We start from the raw sequence: 27,278 nt of genomic DNA, 5'->3' as shown, positions 1-27,278 counted from the left end.
AGAAATTTTTTGCAGTGAGATGGTGAGACACTAATACAGGCTGCTCAGAAAGTGGTGGATGTCCCTTCCCTGGAAACATTCAGGGCTGGATGGGGCTCTGAGCAGCCTGGTGTGGTTGAAGGTGTCCCTGCTCATTGCAGGGGGTCAGACTGGATGACCTTTAAAGGTCACTTTCAACCCAAAGCATTCTGTGCCTCTGTGAATGACACACTATTGCCTGGGAGCTCCTACACCTGGGATCTCTGCCCCAGAAAGGCTCACAGCCCTCAAGCAAGACTCACAAGTGCTGCCTGGCTCCATTTCCAGCTGGAACCTTGTGAAAACCATCCCAGGCAGTGAATGGAGGTTCAAGACACAAACATGTTTGCAGTTGGCTGTGGAACAGGACCTGGTGAGAAAGTTTGCAGGGCTCTGTTTGGACTGCAATGAGTCTTCCCTCCTGACTCAATGGGGCATGTTTCTGTGGGAAGCTCTCCACGAGGGATGCTCAGGAAATGAAATCAGAGCAATACCTAGACTCCACACAAAGTGCCTTTGGTGTAGACAAGAGGGCTTTGTTATCCCCAGCTGCAAACACCTCCAAAACCCCTCAGGTCAGAACGGTACAAGAAGGATTGCCAAAATCTCTGTGCAGCTCCAGAAACTGCTGGAAGCTGGGCAGCTGTGCCAGCTCCCCCAGCCTCTCCTGGGCCCTGGCAGTGTCCCTGGCCATGGTGGCAGCCTCAGGGAGCAGCTGGAGGCTGAGCAGAGGGGCCAAGGGCTCAGCAGGCACTGGGGCTGCACTTCTGTGGGAAATGTGCTGCTTGTCAAGCTGGAAAGAGAAGGGAGAGCAGCCCTTGGGACAGAAGGAACAGGACATGCTGTGTTGTGGGGAGAGGGGCTCTGAACACACCTGGGGACACTGGAGTGCAGAGAAACACAGGGGAAGTTTGTGTGGGTCCAGAGGAGCCCATGGAGCTCTGAGGGCTGGAGCCCCTCTGCTCTGGAGCCAGGCTGGGGGAGCTGGGGGTGCTCACCTGGAGAGGAGAAGGATCCAGGGAGAGCTCAGAGCCCCTTGCTGTGCCCAAAGGGGCTCCAGGAGAGCTGGAGAGGGACTGGGGCATGGCAGGACAAGGGGGAATGGCATCCACTGCCAGAGGGCAGGGTTAGATGGGATATTGGGAAGGAATTCCTGGCTGTGAGGGTGCTGAGGCCCTGGCACAGGTGCCCAGAGCAGCTGTGGCTGCCCCTGGATCCCTGGAAGTGTCCAAGGCCAGGCTGGATGGGGCTGGGAGCAGCTGGGACAGTGGGAGGTGTCCCTGCCATGGCAGGGGGTGGGACAAGTTAAGCCTTAAGGTTTACACACAAACCATTCTGTGATTCCATGATAGATGTTTTCAATTTAAATATGTCCATTCCTTGCTCATCTCCCTATCTGCCCTTTACCTGAAGCTTCTCTGAGGTTCACCAGCAGTGCCTGAACAGCTGGGACCCACCCTGCCCTGGCACTGATGTGTCTGTATGGAACAACTGCTGCTGTCATTCCTACTGAGGCTTCCCCAGGGACACTCAGTGTGCCCTGGTGCTCATCTGGGTGACATTTCATGGGCTGTGCCATGGCAAAGTCAATGGAAATTGGAACTTTATGACTGTATGAGGCAGGAGTGTGGATGTGAGCTGTGATCATTATTTGCTCAGTGCTCACAATGCCCAGGACACACAGGGAGGCAGCCAAGGCAGCCCCTGCCTGTCCTGAGCTCTGACAGCTGAGGTGGGACTGGGTGTGCTTGAGAGGGGGGTGAAGGTGGAGCCAAGGTTCAGTGTTTGCCAGAGTCTCTTCTGAGGGACCTCTGCTCATTGAAAGGTGAGTTCTGCACTCACTGAGTGTGGGGAGGGAAGGGTGGAAACACCCTGGGGAGATCTGGCCCTGCTGGACTGCCACAGTCAGGGCAGAGAGGGCTGGAGGTGATTCCAGAGCCTGGGGGGCACAGGCAGGGGGGACAGCCCTGGCACAGGCACAGCCCCACACACCCACCTGTGCTGTGACCTCCTCACTGGCAGCACCAGGGCAAATTCTGGAGGTGCTGGGGCGTGGGGGAGTCCCTCACCATCACCCCCTTCCCAGTGCTGCCAACTCCCAGCTCAATGAGTGGGAAAATTAGGAAGTGAAGTCTCAAGAGAGAAGCTGACATCATGGCTGTGCTGGCCCAGCTCGAGGTCACTGGGACCTGAGTGACCTGCTCTCTGCACATTCCAGGAAAGGATTTCAAAAGAGAGGAAGCTGCTGCTTTTACACACTGTGAGCACAGGTGAGGCATCTGATGCAGCTGGGGCAGTTTCTCTGTCTTGTATCACACACACCATCCCTGGAGGAGATACCAGTTCATCCAGACACCTGCTTTTCTGTATTATTTTCCAGTTCTTGACTGAAGTTTGCTGAACTTTGAGCTGTTAGCTTGGTAAACCACACAGCACTCTTGTCTTCCTGGGAGAGGAATCCTGGGGTCCTTCACAGCACTCACACTTAAAAGCATGAAATTCATGGATATTGCCTTTGCATAAACTTCACAGCAACTCATGCTGAAAAAACAGCAAGAAATGAATGAAAAACAAATGCAGCAAGGATTTGTTGTGGCACTGCTAAAGTGCATTCTCCTTGAGGATGACACATTCAACAGCTTGTGTGTGGTCATTAAATCTCCCTCTCAAAAACGCCATTGAGACCATTGTACTGGGATAACCACACTTCATTTCATGGTTTTTTACTGCTTAGCAGAAAAGACTCTAATCTGACCAGCTGAGTTCCTCCTACTGACAGGAAAATATCCATGTCTGTGATGTACCCACCAGCCATGCCTCCTTTCTGACTTGCTCCCAGAACAGTGGTTGCAAATTCAAATCCCTTCAGCTCTGGAGTGTAGAGAATTCCTCCCTGCTTAGAGGCTGAGCTGCTCCTTGCATTTGTGTTTTTGGGCAGGACAATCTCCCCTGACAGATTTCCCTGAGGGCTGCACAAACGTGTGCTGGGGCTGTGGGGAGCAGAGATGCTCAGCTCTGCCTTGGGACCCCTGCTCTGATGGGGTGTGCCAGCTTGGGGGGCTGATTTTGCTGGATAAAAGTGAGGGGTGGGGACAGGGACATTTTACATTTGTCTTCCAAGTGTAGGAAAACCACATCTCACCCAGCCTGACTCACACAGAACTTGAAAGCAGGTATAGGGTCTTCCTACAGCCAGAGGAGAAAGGCAGATTGCTCCAGAGAGTTTCATCCCCCAGAGAGGGCTCTGGGATAGCAGAGGTGATTCACCCTCTGCAGATGCTGATCATTCCCCACTGCTGCTGGGGTGAGGTAATATCCACACAGAGGAGAGAAATCCACCTGGGCTGCCCGAGGGGGACGTGGGCACAGCACAGACTTATCCCAGGTGAAGGAAGATTGTTGAGGCCATGGTGGTGACTCAGAAGAACCTGATCTCCTTCCTGGCAGTGTTTTAGGATCCTGCACCACGAGGGAAGGATCCAGCACCCCACAGAGGTGACAAAGAGGCACAAAGTCCCCAGTTCTCAGTTCCCAGGCACTCAACATCCCAACTACGAACCCTCTTTGTGGCTGTGCCAAGCACCAGATCCCCCCTGTTACCTCTGGGCTGCAGGGAAGCTGCTCCTTGGGTCCTACAGGAGCACAGGGACCAAAACACAGGTTTTGCCCCAGTAAAAGTTAGTGATGGATGTTCTGCCAAGCGGATTCACCGATGGCTTTTGGAAATACATCATTGTTCTTCATTGCAGTAAAAATGGTTCTCAGAGGAACTGGGGACCACACTCTAAAGAGCAGGGGGAGATGAGCTGAATGGCAAAGAAAGATGCTGGAATAGGAAATGAGGGCCAGCCATGCACAGGGACACCCTTGAACCCAGAGCTGGGATTTGGATCAGGCCCATGTACAAAACAGAGGAATGAGTCCAAAGCTGGAATGTTGAACTGCATTTGTATTCTAATGCACCTTTTCCTCCTCACACCTGGTCTGACCAGACTGGGTGGAGGGGAGAGCTAGGGCACAGCAGGATGACAGCCCATGGTACACAGGACCAGAAAAACCTTATCTGTCCAAAGTCTGTGCCAAAACCACTAACTCCTCTGAATTTGCTTTATCATTGATGAACCAAATTATGGGAGAAGACATCAGTCCCTTCCAGGGACATGAGTCCACCTGAATTAAATTGTATCATCTCCTCTTTGTCCGTGCACTGGCCACAGGGGCCACTGTGCCATTTTCAGGTGGTCCCAGACTGTGCAAGCCACACCTGGGAGGAGGGAGCATGGCAGGCAGCCAGAGAGGCTCCTGCTTCCATCCAGCACCAGGAACACCAGCAGCCAAACCAGCAGAGACTCACCACAGCATGGCCACAGCAGTGCCTGAAAACTAACTTCAGTACATCCAGATGTGTGGCACATCTGCCTGCAGCGTTCCATGTGGTAAATACCTGCTCCTGGACTGCCCCAGACTGTCTCCTTTGTAGAAACATGTTAAAGCCTGGAGTGCCAAAATGCAGATGAGACTTTTGCAAACAGGAGTGGGGACACAACTGCCCTGACTTGGCTGTGCTGCTGTGCAGAGCTGGCTGCTGGGAAAGGGGATTTCAGAGATGGGACAGGAGGCTTTGAGCAGCCTGTGTCCTCCCAAGTGGAAGGACAGCATGCTGCTGTGCTGTGACACATCCTGGCTCCTTTTCCTGCTGCAGATGTGTCCATAGGAGGGGAAGTGCAAGGTCCTGTGTGCTCAGCAGCAGCAATCACCAGGGAAACACCTGCAGTCACTTTGCTCCATCTCCCCATCAGAGCCACTCACTGCCCTGCTGTGGCCTCCTTCTCCTTGAGCTCCAGAAAGACTCTGTAAATCAGAGCTGAGGTGCTCTTGCCACAAGACAACTCCTGTGCCAGCAGCCTGTAACTCACTGCTATTTGTACTGAGCTATTGACTTTACAGAAATCTGTTTTTGATAGATTTTATCCTCTAAAAAACCAGTGGAAGCAACACCTTCCCAAAACCTCCCAGCATCACGTGTGAGTTACAGAGAATATTGCTGTGAACAGCAAACTGTCAAATCTCAAACAGATCAAAGAAGTGAAATGAGGAATGAACTGACTGAGCTCTTCAGGCCATGTTGATTCCAAAGGAATTTTTTTCTTCCTTCTGCCATGAGAATTTATATGCTTGTGAGAATCTGATCTGGTGGGAAGAGACTTCCTCCTTTGTCTACATCAAAGTCCACATGTTCTCAAATTGCTATAAGTCATTTTTTGCATTTCAATCTCTGGCCATATGTATGAAAATAATTACCTGCCTTAAGGGACAGGGGATGAAGCAGTGTTTATTGCATTTCCACAGGAGTCCAAATGGTGGCAAACTAATGGGATGGAGGAAGGGGATTGTTTTAGTTAGAGGTACAATTAACCTGTATTCAGGGAGATTCATGTCAGGCTGATTTAGCCATTACTGATTATGGGTCAAGTACAGCTGGAGTGAAATCAGAATATAATGGGAAATTACACAAACAGGAGAATGATTTCAGTATTTTGAAGAACAATCCCTATGGCACAGTTTCTCCTCCAGGCTGCATCCCCTCAGCCTGTGAAGGCCAGATGGGCAGAGGACAGCACTGCTGCCATGCAAGGGCCAGAAGGGAGAAGGTGCCAGGGGTGGGGATGGTGCTGATGGGACCAGAGTGTTCCTCAGGGAGACTGTGGCTGATTTCAGCTGGGAACAGCAGGTTTGTGGCAGAGGGGCAGGAGAATCCTGCAAATATTCCAGGGGGATGCAAAAAGAAAGGGGAACAGAGAGCAAGGAGAGGATGGCAGGGACTGGCTGGGCTGTACTGCCTGTGGCTCCTCTGCACTGCTGCATCAGCCACAGGCAGCAGGGTGTGCTGGCTGCAGGGACTGGCACAGGCTGGCACAGGCAGGGGCAGTTTCCTTCCTGCACACAGGAGGAGCTGCCAAGAGACAGAAGATGGATGGAGACACAGCCACAGGTTGTTCCCCTGGATGCCACCAAGCCCAACAGAGAGTCACTCCCTGTGGGACACCAGTGACACCAGAGTGACCCCCAAGGCTTGCACAAGAATGTGCCAGCAGGATGGAGCATCTTGCCAGGGACAGGAGAGAAAACCCAAAGTGCAGTGGGGAAAGGGGGCAAGGGGAGCTCCACCTCATGGTGCAGCATCTTGAGGCTCTGACTCTTCTGCCTGGCACTAAATCCTCCCTGCCCCCACCAGGCTGATACAGACAACACTCACCCTGAAGAGCCAGACACATGCTGAGCACCTCCCAAAATGCTGACCTGCAAGAAACTCCCCAAAAAGGCTTTCCAGAGGCATTTGAGAAAGAAAAACCAGGAGTTTCTCTTGATCTCTTAATCCACCAGGTTTCTTTTCTCTCTGCTTTCTCTACCTCGACAAGCTTGGTAATTATAATTTATAGCACCTGCTCACTTTGAAATGCCTTGGACTCTTTCTGCCTGGCAGAGGAACAGACACAGTGCCCATCTGCTCCAGGTAAGTGCTCACAAACCACAAAGTCGTTAATTAGACTGACACACGACTCTTGCAGAATGCACATGGTATGTTGTTAGTGCACCTCCAGAGCAGGGGCAGGCAGATCTCTGCCAGGGATCACACTGGATCAGCATGACGTGAGGCTTGGCAGCCCTGCAGGGCTCACAGCGTTGCCATCAGCTGTGCCTGTTCTTTCTGATCCTCCCAGCACCTTCCCAACGTGCTGCCCAGGTAAACCCAGCCTGCTGGGAAGCAGCTCCCTCTTCCTTGGTAGGAGGCTCAGCCTCCAGAACTTGGGCTTTGCCTTTGAAATCCAAATTCATCTCTGTGTTCATCTAGAGAAACCTGCCAAGGTCTCCTTCCTGGGAGAGGAGCTGGGGCTCCAGACAGTGCTGCCTCACATCCTGGGGCTGGCAGGGAGAGGGATCTGGCTCTGGGCTGGGCATGGCTGCAGCTTTGGGGACCTGGTGGGAGTTCCTGTGAGCATAGGAGTGTCTGATGTGGATGGGGATTGGGATCTGGTGAGGGGTTCCTGTGAACACAGGGGTGTCTGATGTGGATGGGGATTGGGGATCTGGTGAGGGTTCCTGTGAGCACAGGAGTGTCTGATGTGGATGGGGATTTGGGGATCTGGTGAGGGTTCCTGTGAGCACAGGGGTGTCTGATGTGGATGGAGATTTGGGGATCTGGTGAGGGGTTTCTGTGAGCACAGGGGTGTCTAATGTGGATGGAGCTATCTGTGTGGGTTTGGTGCTTGCCCCTCAGGCTGGCTGACACTGGGTGGAGTGAACCATGGACTCCTCTGGCTGGGGAAAGCCAAACCCTGTCAGGAGGGATGTGCAGACCACAGGAGGTCCCTGGTGGCCAGTGGTTGGTGATACCCAGTGATCCAACCTGGAGCAGCCAAGCTTTGATGGGCAATGGGCATCCCAGACCTACAAATGGCACAGTGCTGTCTGTCCAGTGAAGGATCTTCAGTAACCTGGGCTCCCCAGGAGCCACTGTGCCTCATCTAGAGCAGTTAAAATTAATGTTCTCCCAGTGCTGGTTCCACAGCAAATCTTTTGTGTGGGACACCACACCTGCATGAAGGATTCTGTACCCCTGGAGATCATGGGTTGGCAGCTTTGGGAAGCTCCTTGCCTGAAGACAGGGGCTGATCAGAGGGCAGGAGAGGGAAAAGCCTGGGCCCATTCTGCACTGCACATGCACCCCCTGCCCTTCTCTGGCTTTGTGCAGCATGAGCACAGGGCTGCAGCTGCTCTCTGTGCCAAGGGCAGGAGCTCTCTGCATCTGGGTCCTGCCCACATCTGCTCTAGAAAACCAGATTAAAAAGGGGAAATGCAGGTGTCACAAAATCCACACTTACACTGTGCCAGGCTGGACCCAGCAGTGCTGCAAGGGGACCCTGCAGTTCACCAAGTGCCACCAGAGCTTGGCTGATGTGTCCTGTCTCATCCTCTCCAAATGCCCAGAGCCCAGGCAGCTGCCACACTTGGGGACAACTGGAGTTCACTGACACGGTTTTAGCTGCATTTCCAATCCAACTTTGCAGGCAGTGCATGCCAGCCTCTCTCTGTCCCACAGTGGAACATCCCTTCCTGCCCCATTTCCCTGGTCACTTCATCCTTGAACTGATTGGCAAGTTTTTCTGATAGAATACAGCTGAAAACAATTGTTCTGAGTCTTCCCTTAGTTTTGCTGCTTCTGTTGTGATCCTGAGAAAAGACATTGAGGAGTCTGCCTTTCCTCTCCTGGGTCAGTTTGTCCCTAAGGAATACACACTTTCCCTTCAAATCCTGGATCCCAGCACCACAGACATGGGCACTGAATGTAAACACCTGAAAGAGCAAGAAAACAACCAGCACACAATCCTTTTCTGTCTGGTACTGGTTCCACCCTACCTCTCTTGGCTCCCATTTTCCCCCTTCCAGGCTGTCCTGCTTGCTCAGGATGGGCTGCCAACATGCAAACAGAGAGTTAATATTTCACCAAGTGCCATGCAAATCTGGCAACTCATGGGCTGCCATGATGTGCCATGAAGCCACTTCCCCTTCTGAATGGAAAAAAGAGTCTCTGAGCAGCACAAACACACTGGACTCAGATGGCCTGACTGGGAATTCTTGCAAACCATGCTGTGGGTGACCTATGGGTGTTCCAGGCTGGGGAATTGTTTTGGCAGTGGATACACAGGAGTCTCATAAACTTGTGGAAAATGACTCAGATATTTGAAAAAGAGGGGAAAAAATCACTCTAATGCAGACCTGCATGGAGTCTCTTGGTCTGAGGTGAGTAGCCACAGAAGCCATGGCAGCAGCAGAAGCACCTCAGGCCTGTGTTCCCCTCCAGCCACAGTGCTGCCCGTGCTGTGCCACTCCTGCTGGGTGCAGAGCAGCTCTGGGCACCAGTGAAACTGCAGGACTTGGCACAGGATGAGACCCAGGACACTTTCCAGGTTGTGCTTGCCCCAGTGCAGGCACAGCAGTGCCTTGTAACCCTGTGTGTGCTCAGAAATGTGCCCATGCACCCTGAGCAGGGCTGTGCCACCAGACCTCACCAGCCCAAGGGTCTCTGCTCTGCAGCTTCTGTGGCTCTCTACAGCTGCCTGAAAGGAGGTTACAGTGAGGGGGTCAGGCTCATTTCTGTGTCTCAGCTGACAGGACAAGAGAAAAGGGCCCTAAGCTGCTCCAGGGGAGATTCAGATTAGGCATCAGAAATTATTTTTTTCTTTGAAAGAGTGGTCAGACATTGGGATAAGTTGCCCAGGGAGGTGTTGGAGTCACTGTCTCTGGAGGTGTCCAAGGGGTGGATGTGGCACTCAGGGATTGATGTGGGGCTTGATGGCTGGAATCAGGTGACCTTGAAGGTCTCTTCCAACCCTGATGATTCTGTGATGATTTGAAAGTGCAAATCATCATCTTTGTCTGCACATGCTTTCCACACTTGAAAGAAGTCAGGTTTAAGAAAAAGAATTTGGTGTGGTCCTGATGTGAGGCAGAGCTGGGCTGTGCCTGCCTTGGACAGTAACCCTGCTGTGGAACCCACCCTTGGACAGTAACCCTGCTGTGGAACCCACCCTTGGACAATAACCCTGCTGTGGAACCCATCCTTGGACAGTAACCCTGCTGTGGAACCCATCCTTGGACAGTAACCCTGCTGTGGAACCCATCCTTGGACAGTAACCCTGCTGTGGAACCTGTCCTTGGACAGTAACCCTGCTGTGGAACCCATCCTTGGACAGTAACCCTGCTGTGGAACCTGTCCTTGGACAATAACCCTGCTGTGGAACCCATCCTTGGACAGTAACCCTGCTGTGGAACCCGTCCTTGGACAGTAACCCTGCTGTGGAACCCGTCCTTGGACAGTAACCCTGCTGTGGAACCCATCCTTGGACAGTAACCCTGCTGTGGAACCTGTCCTTGGACAGTAACCCTGCTGTGGAACCCACCCTTGGACAGTAACCCTGCTGTGGAACCCACCCTTGGACAGTAACCCTGCTGTGGAACCCATCCTTGGACAGTAACCCTGCTGTGGAACCCGTCCTGGGGAGCAGCTCCCTCCTGTCCCCTGTGCTGGGGCAGGTTTCACTGCAGCCTGGGGCTGAGCTGTGCTCAGGATCCTTCTGAGAAGCAATTCTTGCCCCTGGCAGGGGGCTGGAATGACCTTTAAGGTCCCAACAGATCTGCTACAGGGGATTGTGCTGCTCCCAATACACATCTCTATATATTTTATATTTTTCACTCTGCCATTCTCAAATGGAGCTCCCAAAAAGGATGTTAATCACTCATCTGTGTAAAGCTGACAGGACAAGAGGAAATGGCCTCAGGCTGTGCCAGGGGAGGTTCAGGTTGGACATGAAGAAGAATTTCTTCACTGAGGGGGTTGTTAGGGAGGAAGGGGCTGCCCAGAGGTGACACAGGACAGGCTGAGGGGGGCAGGGTGCTCCTGGGGCAGTGATCTTCCATTTCCCTTGAAAGAGAAGTCACCTAATCTCAAAATCCCTGGAGTGGGGGGTCTTGACTCTGGCACTGCTGGTGATGTCAACACAGTTTAATAATAACCACAACCATGTGCCAATGATGTTTCAACAACAAAAGTTTCAAATCTCTTCTGGCAGAAGGAACATTCACATCCTGCACAACCAACACCCCCATTGCAAATGAATATTTAAATTAATATTTACAGAAACTCCTGCTGGGTAGTGGGAGGGCCACACAGGGAGAACTGTGCCCAGTTCTGGGGTGCCCAGTGTAAGAAGGATGAAGAGGAATGAGACAGGTCCAGGGCTGAGTCAGGGTCCCAGAGCATTTTCCTCGTGGGTAGAGGTGGGAGGAGCAGGGCTGGTTTCACTCAGCATGGAAGGGGCTGAGAGGAAAACTTCCACAGACTCACAACCAAAGGTGATGGGGCCAAGCCCTTCAGGGTGGTTCCAGGTGATCAAACAAAGAGAAATGGCCACAAATTGCCTTCCAGGAGTTTTGGTGGGACCTGATTAAAAGCTTTTTCCCCAGGAAGAGCAGCCCCAGGCTACCAGCAGGAGGGGAATCTCTGTGCTTGGAGGATTGGGATAGTCCTGCTCCAGGCAGGAGACTCCCAGAAACTGCCCCCAGAAACATTTCTGTGATAAAAGCACTCTGTAAGACTAGGACTGAAGTTAAGGATTAAGGGATAAACTCAGGTTTTAGTGGTTCAGCACAGCTCAGAGTGCTCTTACAAGCTCCAGCTGTGCTCCCTGCACTGAACACACCTTCCCTAAATTCACTGGCACTCCCAGGGCCAGTCTCAACTGTGCCCATACTCAGCACAACAGCAGAATTCCAGAGTTGTGAGGGGAACTCAGGAGCACAGACCTGCAGTGGCTGCAGCTCCTTTAAAGGAAAAGCACAATCCCAGGGCTGAATTGCTAAAAGTCTTTAAAGCACTTCTGCCCTGACTCAATTACCCTCCACTTGGGTAAACCAGCCCAACTTGCACTTTGGCAGCCACAGTGTCCTCAGTGCTCACTGCAGGTCCCTTCCCACTGTGGCCCACAGTGCAGAGGACAGAGACTCCCTGGGTGGATATTTTCCAATGTTCCTTGAAATATGCATTGGCTCTGGTGGCCTTTTCATCACCAGGCACACATGGGGAGCTATAATTTCAACATCCTCTACCAAGGCTGTGCTTCTTCCTTGAAAACTGCCCTCCCCTCCCTTCCACTCTAAGTGACAGTCATCTCTGCATAAATTGGAAAAGAAAAGGAAGAAGGAACAGAACATCCTTGACAAAGGAACTAATGACTCAAATGCTGGGAAGCCTGGGGTCCCCAGGGGACAGAGCAGCTCACAGCATTGATTTTTAATGACTTACAGAGATTGGAGATTTGGAAGATCTCTCAGTGCCTCTGCAGGGATGCGGCTCAGCTGATTGTTCTGCAACATCCTATAATTAGAAAAAAGAAAACTTTGTGAAAAACCCAACAACAACAGCCTGACACGAAATGGAGGATGGAATGGGGGATGTTGCTGCTTGTTTCTGAAGCTGCTCAGGGCTCGTGCTGGGAAGCTGCAGTGGTGGGAAAGCACCATGCTGGAGCCAGGCAGGTGAGATGTGCCAAGGGGCGAGTTTGGGGCTGCAGGGGATGCACTGGGAGGATGTCAGCACAAAGGGGCCCCTGCCCTGCATCTGTCAGCCCAGAGTGACAGCAGTGCTGGCAGCCAGGCTGTCCCACAGTGACCCTGCAGCCAGGCATCCTTTGCTCTGTGTCAGTGGTTCCTCCAGGGGGATGGAGACCAGCCCCTGGCAGCTTTCCTGTCCCATGTGCAGCTGCAGGCACAGCAGGTGAGGGGCTGCTCACAGCTCTCTGCTCAGCACCTTGCAGCCCTGGCATCACTGGCAGCAGGAATGGAACTGCTGTGGGAAAAGCCAAACCAGAGACTCCAGAGAGAGCAGGGGCTTGGGGCTGAGCAGGCAGGACCCAGCAGCACCCTCAGAGGTGGAAGGGCTGTGCACATGGAGACACCTGCACAGGTGATGGGAAGGAGGAGACAAAGGTGGCAGTGCCCCCAGGGGTGGTGTCTGAACAGGGAGTGGGATCCACACTCCAAGGGTGCTTCAGACCTGGTCAGACACAATCCTCTCTCACTGACCTACTGGGGCACCACACATCTGAGTTTACTGGTGTCAGCATCTCAGCATCTCTGCAAAGGCTGGGATTGACTCTGGACATGTCCTGAAGCTACTTGTTCCTTCCAGAGCTGGGACATCATTACACATTCTTCCCTGGATTACAGACACATCCCAGCAGGGTGGCTGGGCCAGGGGAAGTGCCTAAAACAGGGAAGTTTTGTGTATCTGAGGTTACTCTTTACAAAACCTTCTAAGAGTGATTGGAGACAACATGAAAAAGAAATGGTGCTTAGAGTCCCATCCTAATTTACTGCCAGTATCAAAGGAGGAGGGAGCAGGGACATCCAGGTGGGCAAGTATCCCACGAGGACCAGCACAGCCTCTGGGGCTCCTGGTCCTGCACTTGGACTTGTTTCTGCAGCCAAGGTGTGCTGGGGAGGTAAAACCCTGGGCCCAGCCCAGTGAAGTGGAATTACAATTCATGTCTGTTAAAAACCAAGAAGATGCAGAGCTGAACACAGAGAGATACAGAGTGGGGCTTCAGAAAGTGCTCTCAGGGTTTTGGTGGGGCAAACATTGAATCTCAGTGGCTCTGAAATGTGAGCCTGGTGTTTAGTGTTGATCATTGGAAGGCTCTGAAGTCAGTTCTGCAGCAAAGCCCATTGTCACACTTCTGCTGGATCCTGCTGCCTAGAATTTATTACAAGTCCCTTCTCCAACCAGTAAAACAGACTGAGAGACTTTCCAGACCACCAGCAGCATGGACTGGTTCCAGAATGAGGCCATTTTGGTGCAGACAAACAACATTTAAGGAAGATGCTTCAGAGACCTCAGAAAGCACTGGAGTGGTGGGAGGGGAGCCCTGCACAGGTGCCCAGAGCAGCTGTGGCTGCCCCATCCCTGGCAGTGTCCCAGGCCAGGTTTGGGGCTGGGAGCAGCCTGGGACAGTGGGAGGTGTCCCTGCCATGGCAGGGGTGCAAGGAGATGGGCTTTAAGCTTGGATCAAATCCAAACCTGTGATTCTGTGACTGTGCTGGTTGATGAGCCAACCTGTGGACAAGCTGAGGACACTGACTGACATGACAAAGACTGTTGAGAGCAGCAAGGATTCAAACCCAAGTGTGGATGGGGCACTGTCACCTTGCCTGGCACTGTCCAGGTGGTCCCAGGGCCAGCAGGTGCTGGCAGACACACACACCACCTGCTACCCACAGCAGCCTGACTGGAACCACAGTAAATCACAGCTCCTCAGAGGCTGGGTTGCATTTTCAGAGGTAGGAGGATTGGGTTTTGGCAGAGACCACGCCTGAACGACCAGAAAAATGTTGGGATCAGGTCCCATCACACCAGGATCCTTGCACAAGAGAGTCTCAGCCACACAGCCCTCAGAGGTACAGGCCTGTGCATGATAAAATGTCCCATCCTGGGAGGCTGAAGTGACTCAGCCAGCACAGTCAAAGGCTGTTATTGCTGGAGGCAGCTGTGCCTGGAGCACAAGCAGGGGATTAAAGACATTCCAACCTCTGCAGTTGCTCTTCCCTCCCGATGGGAGCTCTCTGGGATGTGCCACCATCCCCTCTGTCCCAAAGCCATTCCTGCTCTGCACAGGCATCAGGTCTGTTGAGGGATTTCTGAAGTGTCCCAAGCACCTCCAGCCCTGCCATCCCGGGGCAATGGGACTGTTTTGGTTGATTTTTGATGTGTGTTCACAGGGTCTGCAGCCAAGAGGATGCAGCCAGGCATTCTGCCCTCACCTTTTGGGGTGAGGCTGTGGTTGCACTGGAGTCTTTCCCTGTGGAGTTTGGTGTGGGATTCCTCTTTGGCTAGGAAGCAGTGCCACTGCTGCAGCTCGTTCAGCCAGGACCAGAGCAGGGGCAGTCCTGGCTGTCAGGGCAGCACAGTTTGCTGCAGGATGCCTGGGAAGCTGTGGCAGGACAGATCAGCTGGGATGGAAGCTTCCTCACTGGTGGAGCTCCAGCCAGGACTTTTAGGGGTGAGAGGCATCCAGGCAGCTCATGAGGAGGTCTGGAAGGATGGAGAAGTTTCCAATTTTCCAGATACTCTCATTAAGCAGCATGTTCTGCCACCCTGGAAAGCCCCAAGGCTGGGAGAGCATGGAGCAAAGAGTTAATTTTGCAAAGGAAGGAGCTTGCAGAGGGGTCAGAACAGCCTGTGGGGCTTCCAATGATCCTGGCCCTGAGGAGCATCAGCCTCTGTGGAGAGGGAGTGGGTGCAGAGCAGCCCCCTGGGAGAGGGGCACTCCCAAATCTGCTGAGGGATGGACCTGCCAGTGGAGAAACCCCTGAGCACCTTCTCCTGCTCTGAGCATCCACCCTGCCAGTCTGAGGGGGCTGAGGAGCCACATCTCAGCTTGCCCAGCTGGCCCCAGCACGAAGCCCTCACACATCCCAGCACAGCTGTGGCACAGCTGGGCACACAGGGGGCAGCTGGGCTCTTCCCCTGCTCCCTCCCAGCTCCACACCTGCTTCCCTGGGTGCACCCCTGCATGGGCTCTGCACAGACCTATCTTCATGGCCACTTTCCAGGTGGTTTTTGTGCAGAGAAGCAGCCAGAGGAGGCAGAGTCAAGAATCTGGCCCAGGTTCCAGCAGCTCTGGGATTCACTGGGAGGGCAGGGAGAGGACCATCTGCACAGGCGGCTTTGGGGAGGAATTCCCAGGGTGTTTCCCATCCTTTTTTAAACACAAACTAATTTTCTGGAAAGACTGGGAAAGCACCAGGCCCCTTGACAGCCCAAGAAGCATGTGAGAGTTTACTTGTGGACCTGCACATGATTGCAATTAGCCCTAGGGCTCCAGAACACTAAAATTAAACCAGGAAAATTGTTTCCATCCTCAGATATCAGCCTGTCTCCTCCTGACACCCCTGTCACCAGAGGTAAGACCTTTGACCCTGCTGTGAGTCAGCTCCTGAACACCCCAGGTTTCAGCTGCTCATGTTGGGGGCAGCCATTCCCAACCAGAGCCACACCTGTCACCTGCCAAATCTCAGCCAACCTGTGACACAGCATCCTTATCTATGAACACAATGTCCTCAACATCCCTGGTGCCATCTACTCCAGAACCTGCAATTCCTTGTCTTCATATATGGGGGATATGTATTTCCTTGCCCACTGCAGCCTGTCCTGTTTGTGCCCATCCTCATCCCCTCTCCTCCAGGTTAGCTGATCTCTGCTGACTCGTTGTTCAGCCCCCCAGTCCTTCTCACTGGGCTGGGCACAGGGTTTTATCTCCTTGGCTGCAGGACCAGGAGCCCCAGAGGTTGTGCTGGTCCTCATGGGACACTTGCCCACCTGGATGAGGTTTCCCATCCCAGTGGGCTGCAGAACACCCACAGGCCCCATCACTGGGGCTTTCATGCCCCCTGCACTGCATGGAAGGTGAAGCACAGGCCCTCTGAGCCCACTGAGTCCCATCACTGGGCTGACACTGCCAGCTCCACCATAAACCACGTCCCCAGGTTTGGTTCCAGGCAGGAGGGACATGTCACCCTGTGTCACTGGCACAGCCTGGCTGAGAGCAAAGCAGCTTGAGGACACCAGCTCTGGCCCCAGCAGCCACCTGGAGCACAATTCCCAAGGCAAACCCTGGCCCAGAGGAAATGCCCTGGTCCCTCAAGGCTGCCCCTGCCCTGGGGTCCCTGTGAGCCTGTCCTGGGGCAGGAGGGCAGAGCACACCCTCCCTCCTGCTGGCTGCAGGGAGGCATGGCTCTGTAACCCTGCACTGCTCCTCAGCTGGGCCTGACACAAACAGAATTGATCAAAAGCACCTCTGAGAGCTCCTGCACCCCAGAGCAGAGGCTCCTCTTGCTGAAATGGGGTGGGAGAGCTGCGGTTTCTCCTCAGTTCCTTTGATTTGTTGCCTAATGCAGGGGATGGATAAATCTCTAAGCCCTGAGATTTAGGGCAGGATTCATACTTTACATCTTCAGAAGACGTAGTAAACAGCCTTACACTCTCTAATCCTGGGAGCAGGTTTGTACCTGCTCTCTCTGCATAAACTGGACCAGCTACAACAATTTCACATTGTGGCTGAGTTCAAAACATCCCCTTGGGGATGAAATGTTTATTGCAGAAGATTTTTAAGATGGTTCCTTAGGGGGAAAGGGACTCCCACCTCAACATCCTGCACAGAGCCTGAGGACTGTCAGAGGGATAGAAGTGACTCCACCAGCAGTGAGACCATGGCCCGTAGGAGGTGTGAGGGTAGGGCCACAGTTCCCAGAGCAGCTTTGTCCCTTGGACCTTCCCCTGGACAGCAGGGTTGGCAGGTCAGGCATGGCCTGGGGGCTGCAGTGCTCCTGGCCCAGCAGCCTCCATCTCCCCTGCCCAAGGGTCCCACCTTTCCCAGGCCACTCCAGAGCCCTGCAGAGGCCATGAAGAATGGTCTGGTGAGGACAACTGAGCTGCACAGAGCACACCTGGCAGTACCTCTGAGATGCTCCAGCCCAGCCCTGACATGGCAGCAGAGCAGATTTGGGGTCTGGACTCCACATCTGGGGGAGTCTTTAACCACTTTAGGGGGTTAGGTGAGTTTTTTGCAAAGTGTGAACTCTGCAGCTTCTCCCAGGGAACATTGTCACACCCTGCTCACAGTCTGTGGGGTGGGCTCAGCTCCCCAGCCAGCCCTGGGCATGTTTGGGTCTGACATCTGACCCCACACCTCCCTGCAGCTCTGCATCCCCCAGGATGGCTGCAAGTCCCTGCCAATGGCCAGGGCTGGGGACAGGCAGGGACAGGGATTGCTCTGCAGAGAGGAACAAGTTACTTACAGAATCTTCAGGCTGTAGAGGCCAGAGAAAGCTTCCCCTGGGATGCTGGAGATGTGGTTTCCAGAGAGGCGTCTGCAGTGGAAAGAAGAGCCAGTTGTGTCAAAGCCTTGTGATGACAGTCCCTGGTCTGCAGAGCTCAGCAGCTCCATCCTGCCACTGTCCCTGGCAGGAGCTGCAGCACCTGCAAGCTGAGCCAGGGCCCTGAGCTCTGCACATCACCCAGCCTCAGGAGCAGCAGGGAGATCACAGCTCCTGCCAGACCTGAATCCAGCATTTTCAGCATCCAGAGACAGCTCGTGGCTTAAAGCCATTTCCTGGGTGAAATTACAGAAATTACAGCAGGGTAGGGACCAGCCTGCAGACCCTGCTCTGTGCCAGGCCCTGGCAGAGAGGGTGGAGCAGGGCAGAGCCATTTCTGCTCTCTATGGCCCTGGGAGGACTGTCCCTAAATCCTGGCTGATGAATGAGGGCCAAGGGATGGGAGAGGAAGACAAAGCAAAGAGCAGCATCACAGTGGAAAAAGGACATATCTGGGACACAGAGCAAAGAGCAGGGGAGAACATTTAGAATTTATTGAAGGAAACCCGTGGCGTTTGCCATTGCACAGCATCACCTGATCTTAGAACTCAAATTTTAACAATGCCCAGAGCAGGCTGGGGAATTGAAAGGTATTTGTGTTTTTTACTGACATTAGAAACTGCATCACTGTAATCATCAGGACTATGGTGAGGGCATGTGGTGGAGCCAGGACTCCTGAATCTTGGCTTGACCTAGAGAAGAGGTGACTTTTCTCCTTCTCCTCCTGTTTCACCCATGAGGACAAACACAGATGAAGTCCCAGCACCCATCAGCCAGAAATCATAAAGTCAGGTTCAACAACCTGATTAAGACCCTAAATTGCTACTAAATGTGGGCAAGAAACTTGTCTGCTTGACTTGGAGTGAAATATTGCATCTCCAAAATGGAGACACAATTTGTGACCAGGCTCATCTCCACTCCCACAGAAAGTCCAAACCAGGCATAGACACTGGTATCCATTAATCTTTGCTAAAGGTTTGTTTCCTTTTAGGCATTTTGCTGAGGAAGCAGACAGGTCCTCTGCAGAGGGACCAAGGTGTTGGGGCAGCCACTCACCTGTGCAGGGCAGGTGTGTGTGGGTGCCCCAGAGCTCTCCCTCTGTCTCTGCCCTGGAATCTGCAGAAAATTGCTCCCATAATTAGGCCTCTGACAGCACAAACAGCACAGGGTCGTCTCTTTAATGTGTGAGAGCAGGTTGGAACCTGCCTCGTGCAGCACACGATCCGCCTGGCAGCCTGGGCTATTTGTCACTTGGGGGCTGTGATTTGGGCTAATTGCTCCTTTTGATTGCTGATTTCCACATGGGAGGGAGGGGAGGTGTTCCCGCACGGCATCCTCAGCCTGCTCCCTGCGTTCTTCCTTCCGTGTCTGTCTGTCTGTCTGTCCTCCCTCCCCGTGTCTGTCTGTCCTCCCTCCCCGTGTCTGTCCGTCCTCCCTCCCCGTGTCTGTCTGTCCTCCCTCCCCGTGTCTGTCCGTCCTCCCTCCCCGTGCCTGTCTGTCTGTCCTCACTCCCGTGTCTCCCTCCCCGTGTCTGTCTGTCCTCCCTCCCCGTGTCTGTCCGTCCTCCCTCCCCGTGTCTGTCTGTCCTCACTCCCCGTGTCTGTCTGTCTTCCCTCCCCGTGTCTGTCTATCCTCCCTCCCGTGTCTGTCCGTCCTCACTCCCGTGTCTGTCTGTCCTCACTCCCGTGTCTGTCTGTCTGTCCTCACTCCCCGGAGCTCCGGGCTGCCCCAGCCTCCCCTGGCAGCTCGCACCCCCTCCGGGCTAACCGTGCCCGTGGGCTCCTTTCCTGGCAGCTCCGTGCCTCTCTGTTGTTTCCTGGGTGTGTCTGAGTGTTTGCCAGGTCCCTGAATGGCTCTGGGAGCTCCAGGATCAGCAGGAGGGGAAGGTGAAGCTCGGGGGAGGCCAGGCTGGGGCTGCTGCAGGTGGGACACAAGCAGAGCCAGCCTGAACACAGAACACGAGGGGAGAATAACCCTGTGCTTGGTGCTCTGCTTTCACTGGGTCCTCCTCAGGTGAGTTCAGAGCTCCAGGGCATCCCCCAGCCCAGGTGAGGCCCATTCCTCACAGCTGCTGCAGATGTTTCTGTCCCTGCCCTGCTGCACCGAGGCTGTGCCCTGTCCCTGGCTCACCTCTGGCTCATCCTGCCAGGGAGGCAGCCCAGCTCCTGTCCCCAGCTTAGAGCTCCATGCCAGGCACAGAGGGAGGCACCAGCCTGAACCTCTTCTCTGAGCCCACCTGCCAGGAGAAGTGGCAGTGTCACTGGGGTCTGGCAGTGTCAGTGTCAGGGACTGGGGGTGGCACACCTGTGTTTGTGCTGCTTTCCTAGAGGGGTGCATGGCTGGGAGCACACAGGGTCTGGAGGTGCGGGGCTTGGAGCTCTGCTGGACCTCCCAGGACAGGTGCTCCTGATGCTGGGGGTGGTAGCCAGGTGTTCCAGGCAGAGCAGCATGGCTGTGCCACCTGTCTAAGAGCAGATCAGCCATGGCTGAGCCCTTTGGGGTGTCCTGTCAAGCAGGAAGGGTGGCCACTGGAAACATCACAGAACCTCAGAACAGTTTCAGTTGGAAGGGACCTTAAAGCTCATCTTGCTCTTCCCTGCCATGGGCAGGGACACCTTCCACCATCCCAGGCTGCTCCAAGCCCTGTCCAGCCTGGCCTTGGGCACTGCCAGGGATCCAGGAACAGCTGCTCTGGGCACCCTGTGCCAGGGCCTGCCCCCCTCACAGGGAAGAATTCCTCTCAATATCCCACCTAAGCCTGCCCTCCATTCCTCCTTGCCCTGTCACTCCAGGCCCTTGTCCAAAGTCCCACCCCATCTCTCTTGGAGCCCCTTTAGGCACTGGAAGGGGCTGTAAGATCTCCCTGGAGCCTTCTCCTCTCCAGGTGAGCACCCCCAGCCCTCCCAGCCTGGCTCCAGGGCAGAGGGGCTCCAGTTTGTGGAGCATCTTCCTGACCATCTTTTGCTTTCATGCCATTAACTCCTGTGCTAGTTCACGTGAGAGACCCAAGACATAAAACTGTGTGTGACCCTTCCTCTGTCCATGGTCACTTGCTGGTCTTCCAAGTGCTTGGTTCCCTCTGTCCCTCTCACTCAGACTCTCCAGAAATTCCCCTGCTTGGCAGGCAGGCACCCATTGAATATATCTGCAGAATTCAGATCCCACAGGAAATGCAGTGAAATGGTTCCTTCCTTTCCATTTAAAATGGAACAATAACATTTGAAGTGATGCTGCCAGTGTGGCATCCCCTGAGACAACCCTTAATTTTCTCCTTCTGTGGAGGAGACTTGAGTGAATAACCCCACCAAGGACAGGAGGCACTGCCTTTGCCCTAAGCACAGGGAAGAGGAGCTCTTCTTGCCAGGCTGATTTCTGGTCCACAGCACTGAGCTCAGTCTGGGCCTGCTCAGGGCTCTTTTTGGGATAGCCTTGATTCAGTGCTCTGTGCTGCTGTCCTGAGGTTTACACTGTGACAGGGAGAAAGAGAAAGCTCTGGATGTAAAGTGACTGATAGAAGGAGAGGGGGAGGTAAGAAGGGGAAGGTGACAGCTGGTATGGCTGGCTTGCTTCAGAGAGCTCCTGGAGGATTTTAGATTCTGCTCCCCCCCCTTCCACCACTCCCTCGATTTCTGGGAACATTCCTCCAGGCTTTGATCTGCATTCCCAATAGTCTCCAAGTTGGAACAAACCCTTGGTTTACCACTGCATGGCTGCTGCAGTTCAGTTCCCCAGGCTCAGCCCTGCTGTGTCTCGGGCTCCTTGGTCATGCTGCAGCTTCCATGGCACGCCCCGAGGCTGTGCTGGGCAAGATGGCTCATGCCAGGTGCTCAGGAGCTCAGAGATGCTCTTATCACTCCCATTAGGAGGCAGGAACGTTGCCCATTGGCAGGACAGGACAAACATGTGTGTCCATACCCGGTGGAATCTCCCCTTGCCAAACTCTCACTGAGCCGCCCCTTTGATCTCCTGCTGGGCTTGGTTTCTGAAGCTCTCAGGCTCTCTGAGTGTGCCCAGGCACTCCATGCTCCTGCCCAAACACTGTCATCCTGCCAAGCCTGGCCTCCCCTGGGCACACAGGGGACCACAGCCCCCTGCCATGCCCCAGTTTGTTCTTGTGCTGGTGCAAAGCAGGAATGAAGCCAATTAAGTCGACAAGTGAAAACATGGTGCATCTGAGAAAGGGGCCAGGCCTGGACTCTTCCTCCTCACACAGGAATCTGCAGCTGGTCCTAGTCTGGTATCTCCTGAAGATGCCTCTAATGTGGTCTTTGGTGTCTCACTCCATCCCTGAGGAGCAGACTGTGCCTGTTCCTGGCTCTGCTCGCTGTACCCCCCAAAGCCTGTTCCAACTCGATAGATTGATCCCATTTCTTCTTTTGTTTATGGTCCTCAAGCCAGTTTTCAACCCACATGAATGTTCATATGCAAGCCAGTTTGGATTCATCTGCCAAGTAATATTAGTAAGACACAGCTCCTTAATGAACAGGACGCTGAGCACCTTCACTCCATCTCTGCATTATAAACTGCAAAGGTTTCCATCTGCTCCCTCCAAACCTTCAAAACAGTTTTCACTTTTCCATCTACTTTTGGTGCCCCACTTGGGGTACCCCAGAACAGAGTTAGTCATATGAAAAGCAGTTTTCAGGAAAACTGGGGCCAGCTATCCCAACTAGCAAGGGTTTTTTAGTTGCTGAACATTCTCCCTGGTCTAAACAAAGTAGAAAGATAATAGAAATCTCTAATTTTCAAAACATTTTGAATTTGATTTAGGCAGCTGCAATATCTTGGCCTCATTGGTCAATGTTCATGATAGAGAACTCTTAGAAGCCCTTCTCTCCTGTCCTCACCTGTACCTTAGCCAGTCCTCACAGCATGCACAGGGATGATCTTTGGAGGCTTCATCAGATTAATTATCCTTTAACTCTCTCTGTGCTTTTGCTCACCCACTGATTGATGGGCAGCACCATCCTCTGCCAAGAACTGGTGCCAGCCAGGGGGACAGAAAATCCTGGGGGAACCAGAGCTGGTCTCCTTGGTGCCAAGGAGCTGTGCCCTGGTGCCTTCTCTGCACAGGAGCTGTGCAGAACCCTGGGGGAGCCACAGAGGACAAGAATCCAGAGCTGCAGCTCTTTAGCCATGGCCACCTGGGGCTGTGCCAGGCAAGGTGATTGCCAAGGGAGCAGAGATTCTGCCTCCAAAACTCAGCATGGCAAGGCAAGGTCATGGCCCTACAAGTGTTTACATCTCCATAAGAGACCTCTCCAGCCTCATGTGTCATGGAAAACACCAAAGCTGTCTCAGGAGTCCCCTACTCCAGGCACTACTGCACTGCTCCAGTGCCAGCACATGTGAGCACTGCCCAAAATTCCAGCCCCCTTCTCCAGCAGGGTCCTGCCCCACTGCCAGCAGCACTGCAGTGAGACCCTGTGTGACACCCCCAGAGTGATGTCCCATATGTGGGGGGGCTCTGACAGCAGGCAGGGCACCCAAGAACAGCACTGGTGACCCCTGAGCTGTGATGGCTCCCTTGGTCTCTGGACCCACATGGGAAGAGGAGTGGGAAGGGGTTTCCCTCACAGGTGTAAGGGGGGAGAGAGCTGCTGCATTCCCATGCCCAGCACACATGTCTGCACTTCATTTCATTTTACTTTTGTGCTGTTTTGTCCCCCAGCCTGGCAGGGGAAGCTCAAGGAGATGTGGGAGAGGAATGCCCCCATGTTTTGGATGGGGTGCCAGGAGTGTTTTTTGGGTGGTTCCACTGGAATCATTTCCACACCATGGAAACCCAAATCTATGAGATGGCCTAAAAACCCAAAAAGGAATTTTTTAGGATGTTTTATCTGAGTCTGAGGACTGTGAGCAATTCCTTGGAGGCCCCAGAGCTGGGACCTGCCCTGTGCTGGTATCCTGGATCCAGGAGGGAGCCCCATAATTTGAGAGATGCATAATTTGCATCTCATAATTTGCATCTCTTCCCTCCAGTTTCTGTGGATGAGGAATTGGGAATTCAGGGTGGAACACTCTGTTTTGATGGTTTTCCTCCAGCCTGCAGAGCGCTGAGCGCAGACCCGGCACTGTCCCGTGCTGAGCCCTGCCCTGTGCCCATCCCCTGCCCTGTGCTGAGCCCTGCCCTGTGCCATCCTCTGTCCTGTGCCCATCCCCTGCCCTGTGCCCATCCCCTGTCCTGTGCCCATCCCCTGCCCTGTGCCCATCCCCTGTCCTGTGCCCATCCCCTGCCCTGTGCTGAGCCCTGCCCTGTGCCCATCCCCTGCCCGGTGCCCATTCCCTGCCCTGTGCTGAGCCCTGCCCTGTGCCCATCCCCTGCCCTGTGCTGAGCCCCTGCCCTGTGCCCATCCCCTGCCCTGTGCCCATCCCCTGCCCGGTGCCCATCCCCAGCCATGTGCCCATCCCCTGCCCTGTGCCCATCCCTGCCCGGGCTGAGCCCTGCCCCGGGCCCGGCAGAGGCAGGTGGAAGGGCCAGCGGCTGGGAAGGCTGTGCTGTGTGATCTCGCCGCCGTGGCCCGGGGCAGGGGATGGCAGCGCACACCTGCCCTTGGCTGCAGCTTCCCTCCTTGGCACCGAGCTCGCGCTGCGATTCAAAGCGCGGTAACAAAGCGAACACATTTCAACATGTTATTATTCCCAGGCTGCCTTTCAAGATCTCTTTCTATTCCTTCTGTACTGATTGCTCTTGTTTCTCTTGGCTCCCAGCTCTGGCTTTTCAGGCTTCATTAACTGGAATTTATTAGCAACTTTAAACAATCTTCCTGCTGCCAAAAAGAGAGAAAGAAAAGAAGAAGGAAAGAAAGGAAAGAAACAAAGAGGAGACAAACTAAACTCTGGGCTGCTCCCTGCCTGTGTGAGGCCCTGCTCAGCACCTCTATCTGTGCAGGTTTTCTTTGGGCAGCCTGGGGCTGCAGAACCTCTGGGTTCTCCTCCCAGGAGCCTGGGCTAAGGGGCTAAATGCAGAGAGAGAGAAGGAACAATCAGGGAATCAAGGGCAGAGCAGAGAGGAGAGGTGAGGAGGAGCCAGAGGAACCTGGGCTTTCTCTGATAAGATAAGGGTTATAGATCAAGACCATGTTTCTGAACATTAGATCATTTCATAGAATCTTGAAAAGAAGATTTGAAAATCTGGCTTGAAATTGGCAAACTTTTTGCTGAGCAACCTCTGATTTTTTTCATAAGGTTCAAGCACCTAAGGCATCTTTGGCAATAAAGCAAATGTAATTTTGAAGTACCATTTTCCTTTAGGGTTTTACCCAAAGAAAAACAGTAAACTTTAAGAAGTAACCTGAAGATGAAACTATTTTTTCTCTCTCAGGTTAGAATTTTTGGGTTTGACCAAAGCCCCAGAACATCAGTTTTGGTTCACCTTGAACTGAATTTTGTACATTTTGTCTTTGGTTATTCAGCTTGTTACTGATCTGGTTTATCCAGGGATACTTGGGAACATCAGATTGTAGATATTAAACTATTAGAGAGCATCCAAAGGAGGGCACTGAGATGGTGAAGGGCCCTGAGGAGCACTGAGGGCACTTGCTCTGCTCAGCCCTGCAGAGGAAGGTGAGAGGCAGAAACTGATCCATGAGCAGGGACAGGAACAAGGGACTGGCCTGATCCGTGTCATGGCCCCAAGCCTGACATCCAAAAAGCCTTTGGACAACTTGGGACCAAGGTGTGGCTCTTGGGGATGGTGCTGAACAGGGCTGGGAGCTGCACCTGCTGATCTTTGTGGGTCCCTTGCAGCTCAGACTATTCTGTGACTTTGTGACTGTGTAGGAGGCAGACTGGGGCCACAATGCCACCCAAAATCCCTGGGGATGAGAAACCTGCTGAGCACTTTCCATCTAACTGAAAACAGGCACTTGCAGCAAGGATGAGCTGCAGCAGAGCCAGTGTCAGGAACTGTCAGTCCTTCCCTGCCTGGAGGGGACAGGCAGGAGGGGACAGGCAGGAGGGGACAGGCAGGAGGGGACAGGCAGGCAGGTCCTCCTCTTCCTCCTCCCCAGGAGAAACTAACCCTGGGATGCCTGGATTTGGGATGCCTGGATTTGGGATAGCTGGATTTGGGATAGCTGGATTTGGGATGCCTGGATTTGGGATGCCTGGATTTGGGATAGCTGGATTTGGGATAGCTGGATTTGGGATAACTGGATTTGGGATGCCTGGATTTGGGATAACTGGATTTGGGATGCCTGGATTTGGGATAGCTGGATTTGGGATAGCTGGATTTGGGATAGCTGGATTTGGGATGCCTGGATTTGAGATAGTTGGATTTGGGATAGCTGGATTTGGGATAGCTGGATTTGGGATAACTGGATTTGGGATAGCTGGATTTGGGATAGCTGGATTTGGGATAGCTGGATTTGGGATGCCTGGATTTGGGATAGCTGGATTTGGGATAGCTGGATTTGGGATAGCTGGATTTGGGATGCCTGGATTTGGGATGCCTGGATTTGGGATAGCTGAATTTGGGATAGCTGCACTGCCCCTCACTGCTCTGCAGGGGTTTCTGCTCTTCCCTCTCCTGGCATGTCCCAGCACGGGCAGCTCTGCCATGGGGATGAGGAGAAGGGCTTGGTCTCCTGTGTCACCCTGGCAGACACTGGGAATGTGTCCCAGGTAGATGAAATCAGCAGAGATCTGAGCTGTGAAACCTGAACAAACTTCCCTTCAGGATGTCTAAACAAGCAGGATTTGTTTGCTTGACTCTTATGCGTGTCCTGGCACAGAGGTGATCCCAGCCTGAATGTCATGGTCCTGATGTAATGTTGTGGGATGAAAGTTTGGTGAAGATATAAATGAAAAGAGCAGGGGAAATGGCAGGCAAGTTCCATTGTTGGTCAATGACAGCAATGAATGCTGTACAAACTGTCCCTGTCTAGCTGCTGTTGAAAGAACCACTTTTAATTTGCCATAACATATAAAATCATTCATTGCTTGATTTCATATAAATTACTTGATTTCCATAAATAAGATCACTCTCTTACTGCTATCAAATTCCAGCAGACACTTTGCTGTGCACAGATATTTGATGCTGCAGTTTGCATTTCTTCCCCAACTGGCCTTTCCAAAGGGGGACTTGTGACAGATTGAACCACAGTAAAATGTTATCTAACAAATTCCAATTATTTTTTTCAGATTTTCCTCTTTAAATTTTTCCCCTTTGCCTGTTTCATTCATAATGATTTTTGGCTGTGGGAAGCTGGCTCTTTTGGAGCCCATGAATATTTATTGGTTGAGACTGCTGTGTTTGTACATGATGTAAGCAGGACACTGCTAATTGCACACAGCAGAGTCTGGTCTGTGTGTGTGAAAAGCTTCAGTACCCCCAGTGAAGGTGCTGGGTGTCCACACTTCAACATGGATAAAATGAAAAGAGAAAAGCTGCAAGATGGGTGCAAAGTAGAGAAGAACCCACCTTCTGTGGGCAGCTCTGGCTCCAAAGCCAAAAGAGGAGAAAAAATCCTCCTTGGCAGCCTGTAAGTGCCTGCTGGGGAGGGGGGCTGGGGAGGGGGTCCTTACAACTCCAGTGAACTTAAAATACACACAGAGGATGATCAGTTACAAGACCATTTGAAATAAAAAACCTAATAATATAAAATCACAGAATCCTGCAATGATTTGGATTTGGAGGGACCTTGGAGATCATTCCATTCCCCACTGTGCCATGGGCAGGGACACCCTCCACTGTCCCAGGCTGTTCCACCCCATCCAACCTGGCCTGGGACACTGCCAGGGGCAGCCACAGCTTCCCTGAGCCTGTG

At 53.2% G+C, this 27,278-nt stretch overlaps 1 protein-coding gene across 1 annotated transcript in view; it reads right to left on the bottom strand.

Moving 5' to 3' along the window:
- Positions 1 to 27,278, bottom strand: part of LGR6 (leucine rich repeat containing G protein-coupled receptor 6) — a 109,845-nt gene that overhangs the window by 51,220 nt on the left and 31,347 nt on the right. The window contains exons 3-4 of the mRNA XM_056511562.1: positions 17,431 to 17,502; positions 11,882 to 11,953 (exon numbers count right to left, since the gene is read on the bottom strand). Of these exons, the coding sequence (XP_056367537.1) occupies positions 11,882 to 11,953; positions 17,431 to 17,502 (144 nt within the window). The remainder of the gene's footprint in view (positions 1 to 11,881; positions 11,954 to 17,430; positions 17,503 to 27,278) is intronic.

Source organism: Oenanthe melanoleuca, chromosome 26, assembly GCF_029582105.1.
Source record: "Oenanthe melanoleuca isolate GR-GAL-2019-014 chromosome 26, OMel1.0, whole genome shotgun sequence".
NCBI classification, from domain to species: Eukaryota; Metazoa; Chordata; class Aves; order Passeriformes; family Muscicapidae; genus Oenanthe; species Oenanthe melanoleuca.
Note: the sequence above shows the minus strand (reverse complement) of the source record. Positions and strands in the feature narration are given on the sequence as shown.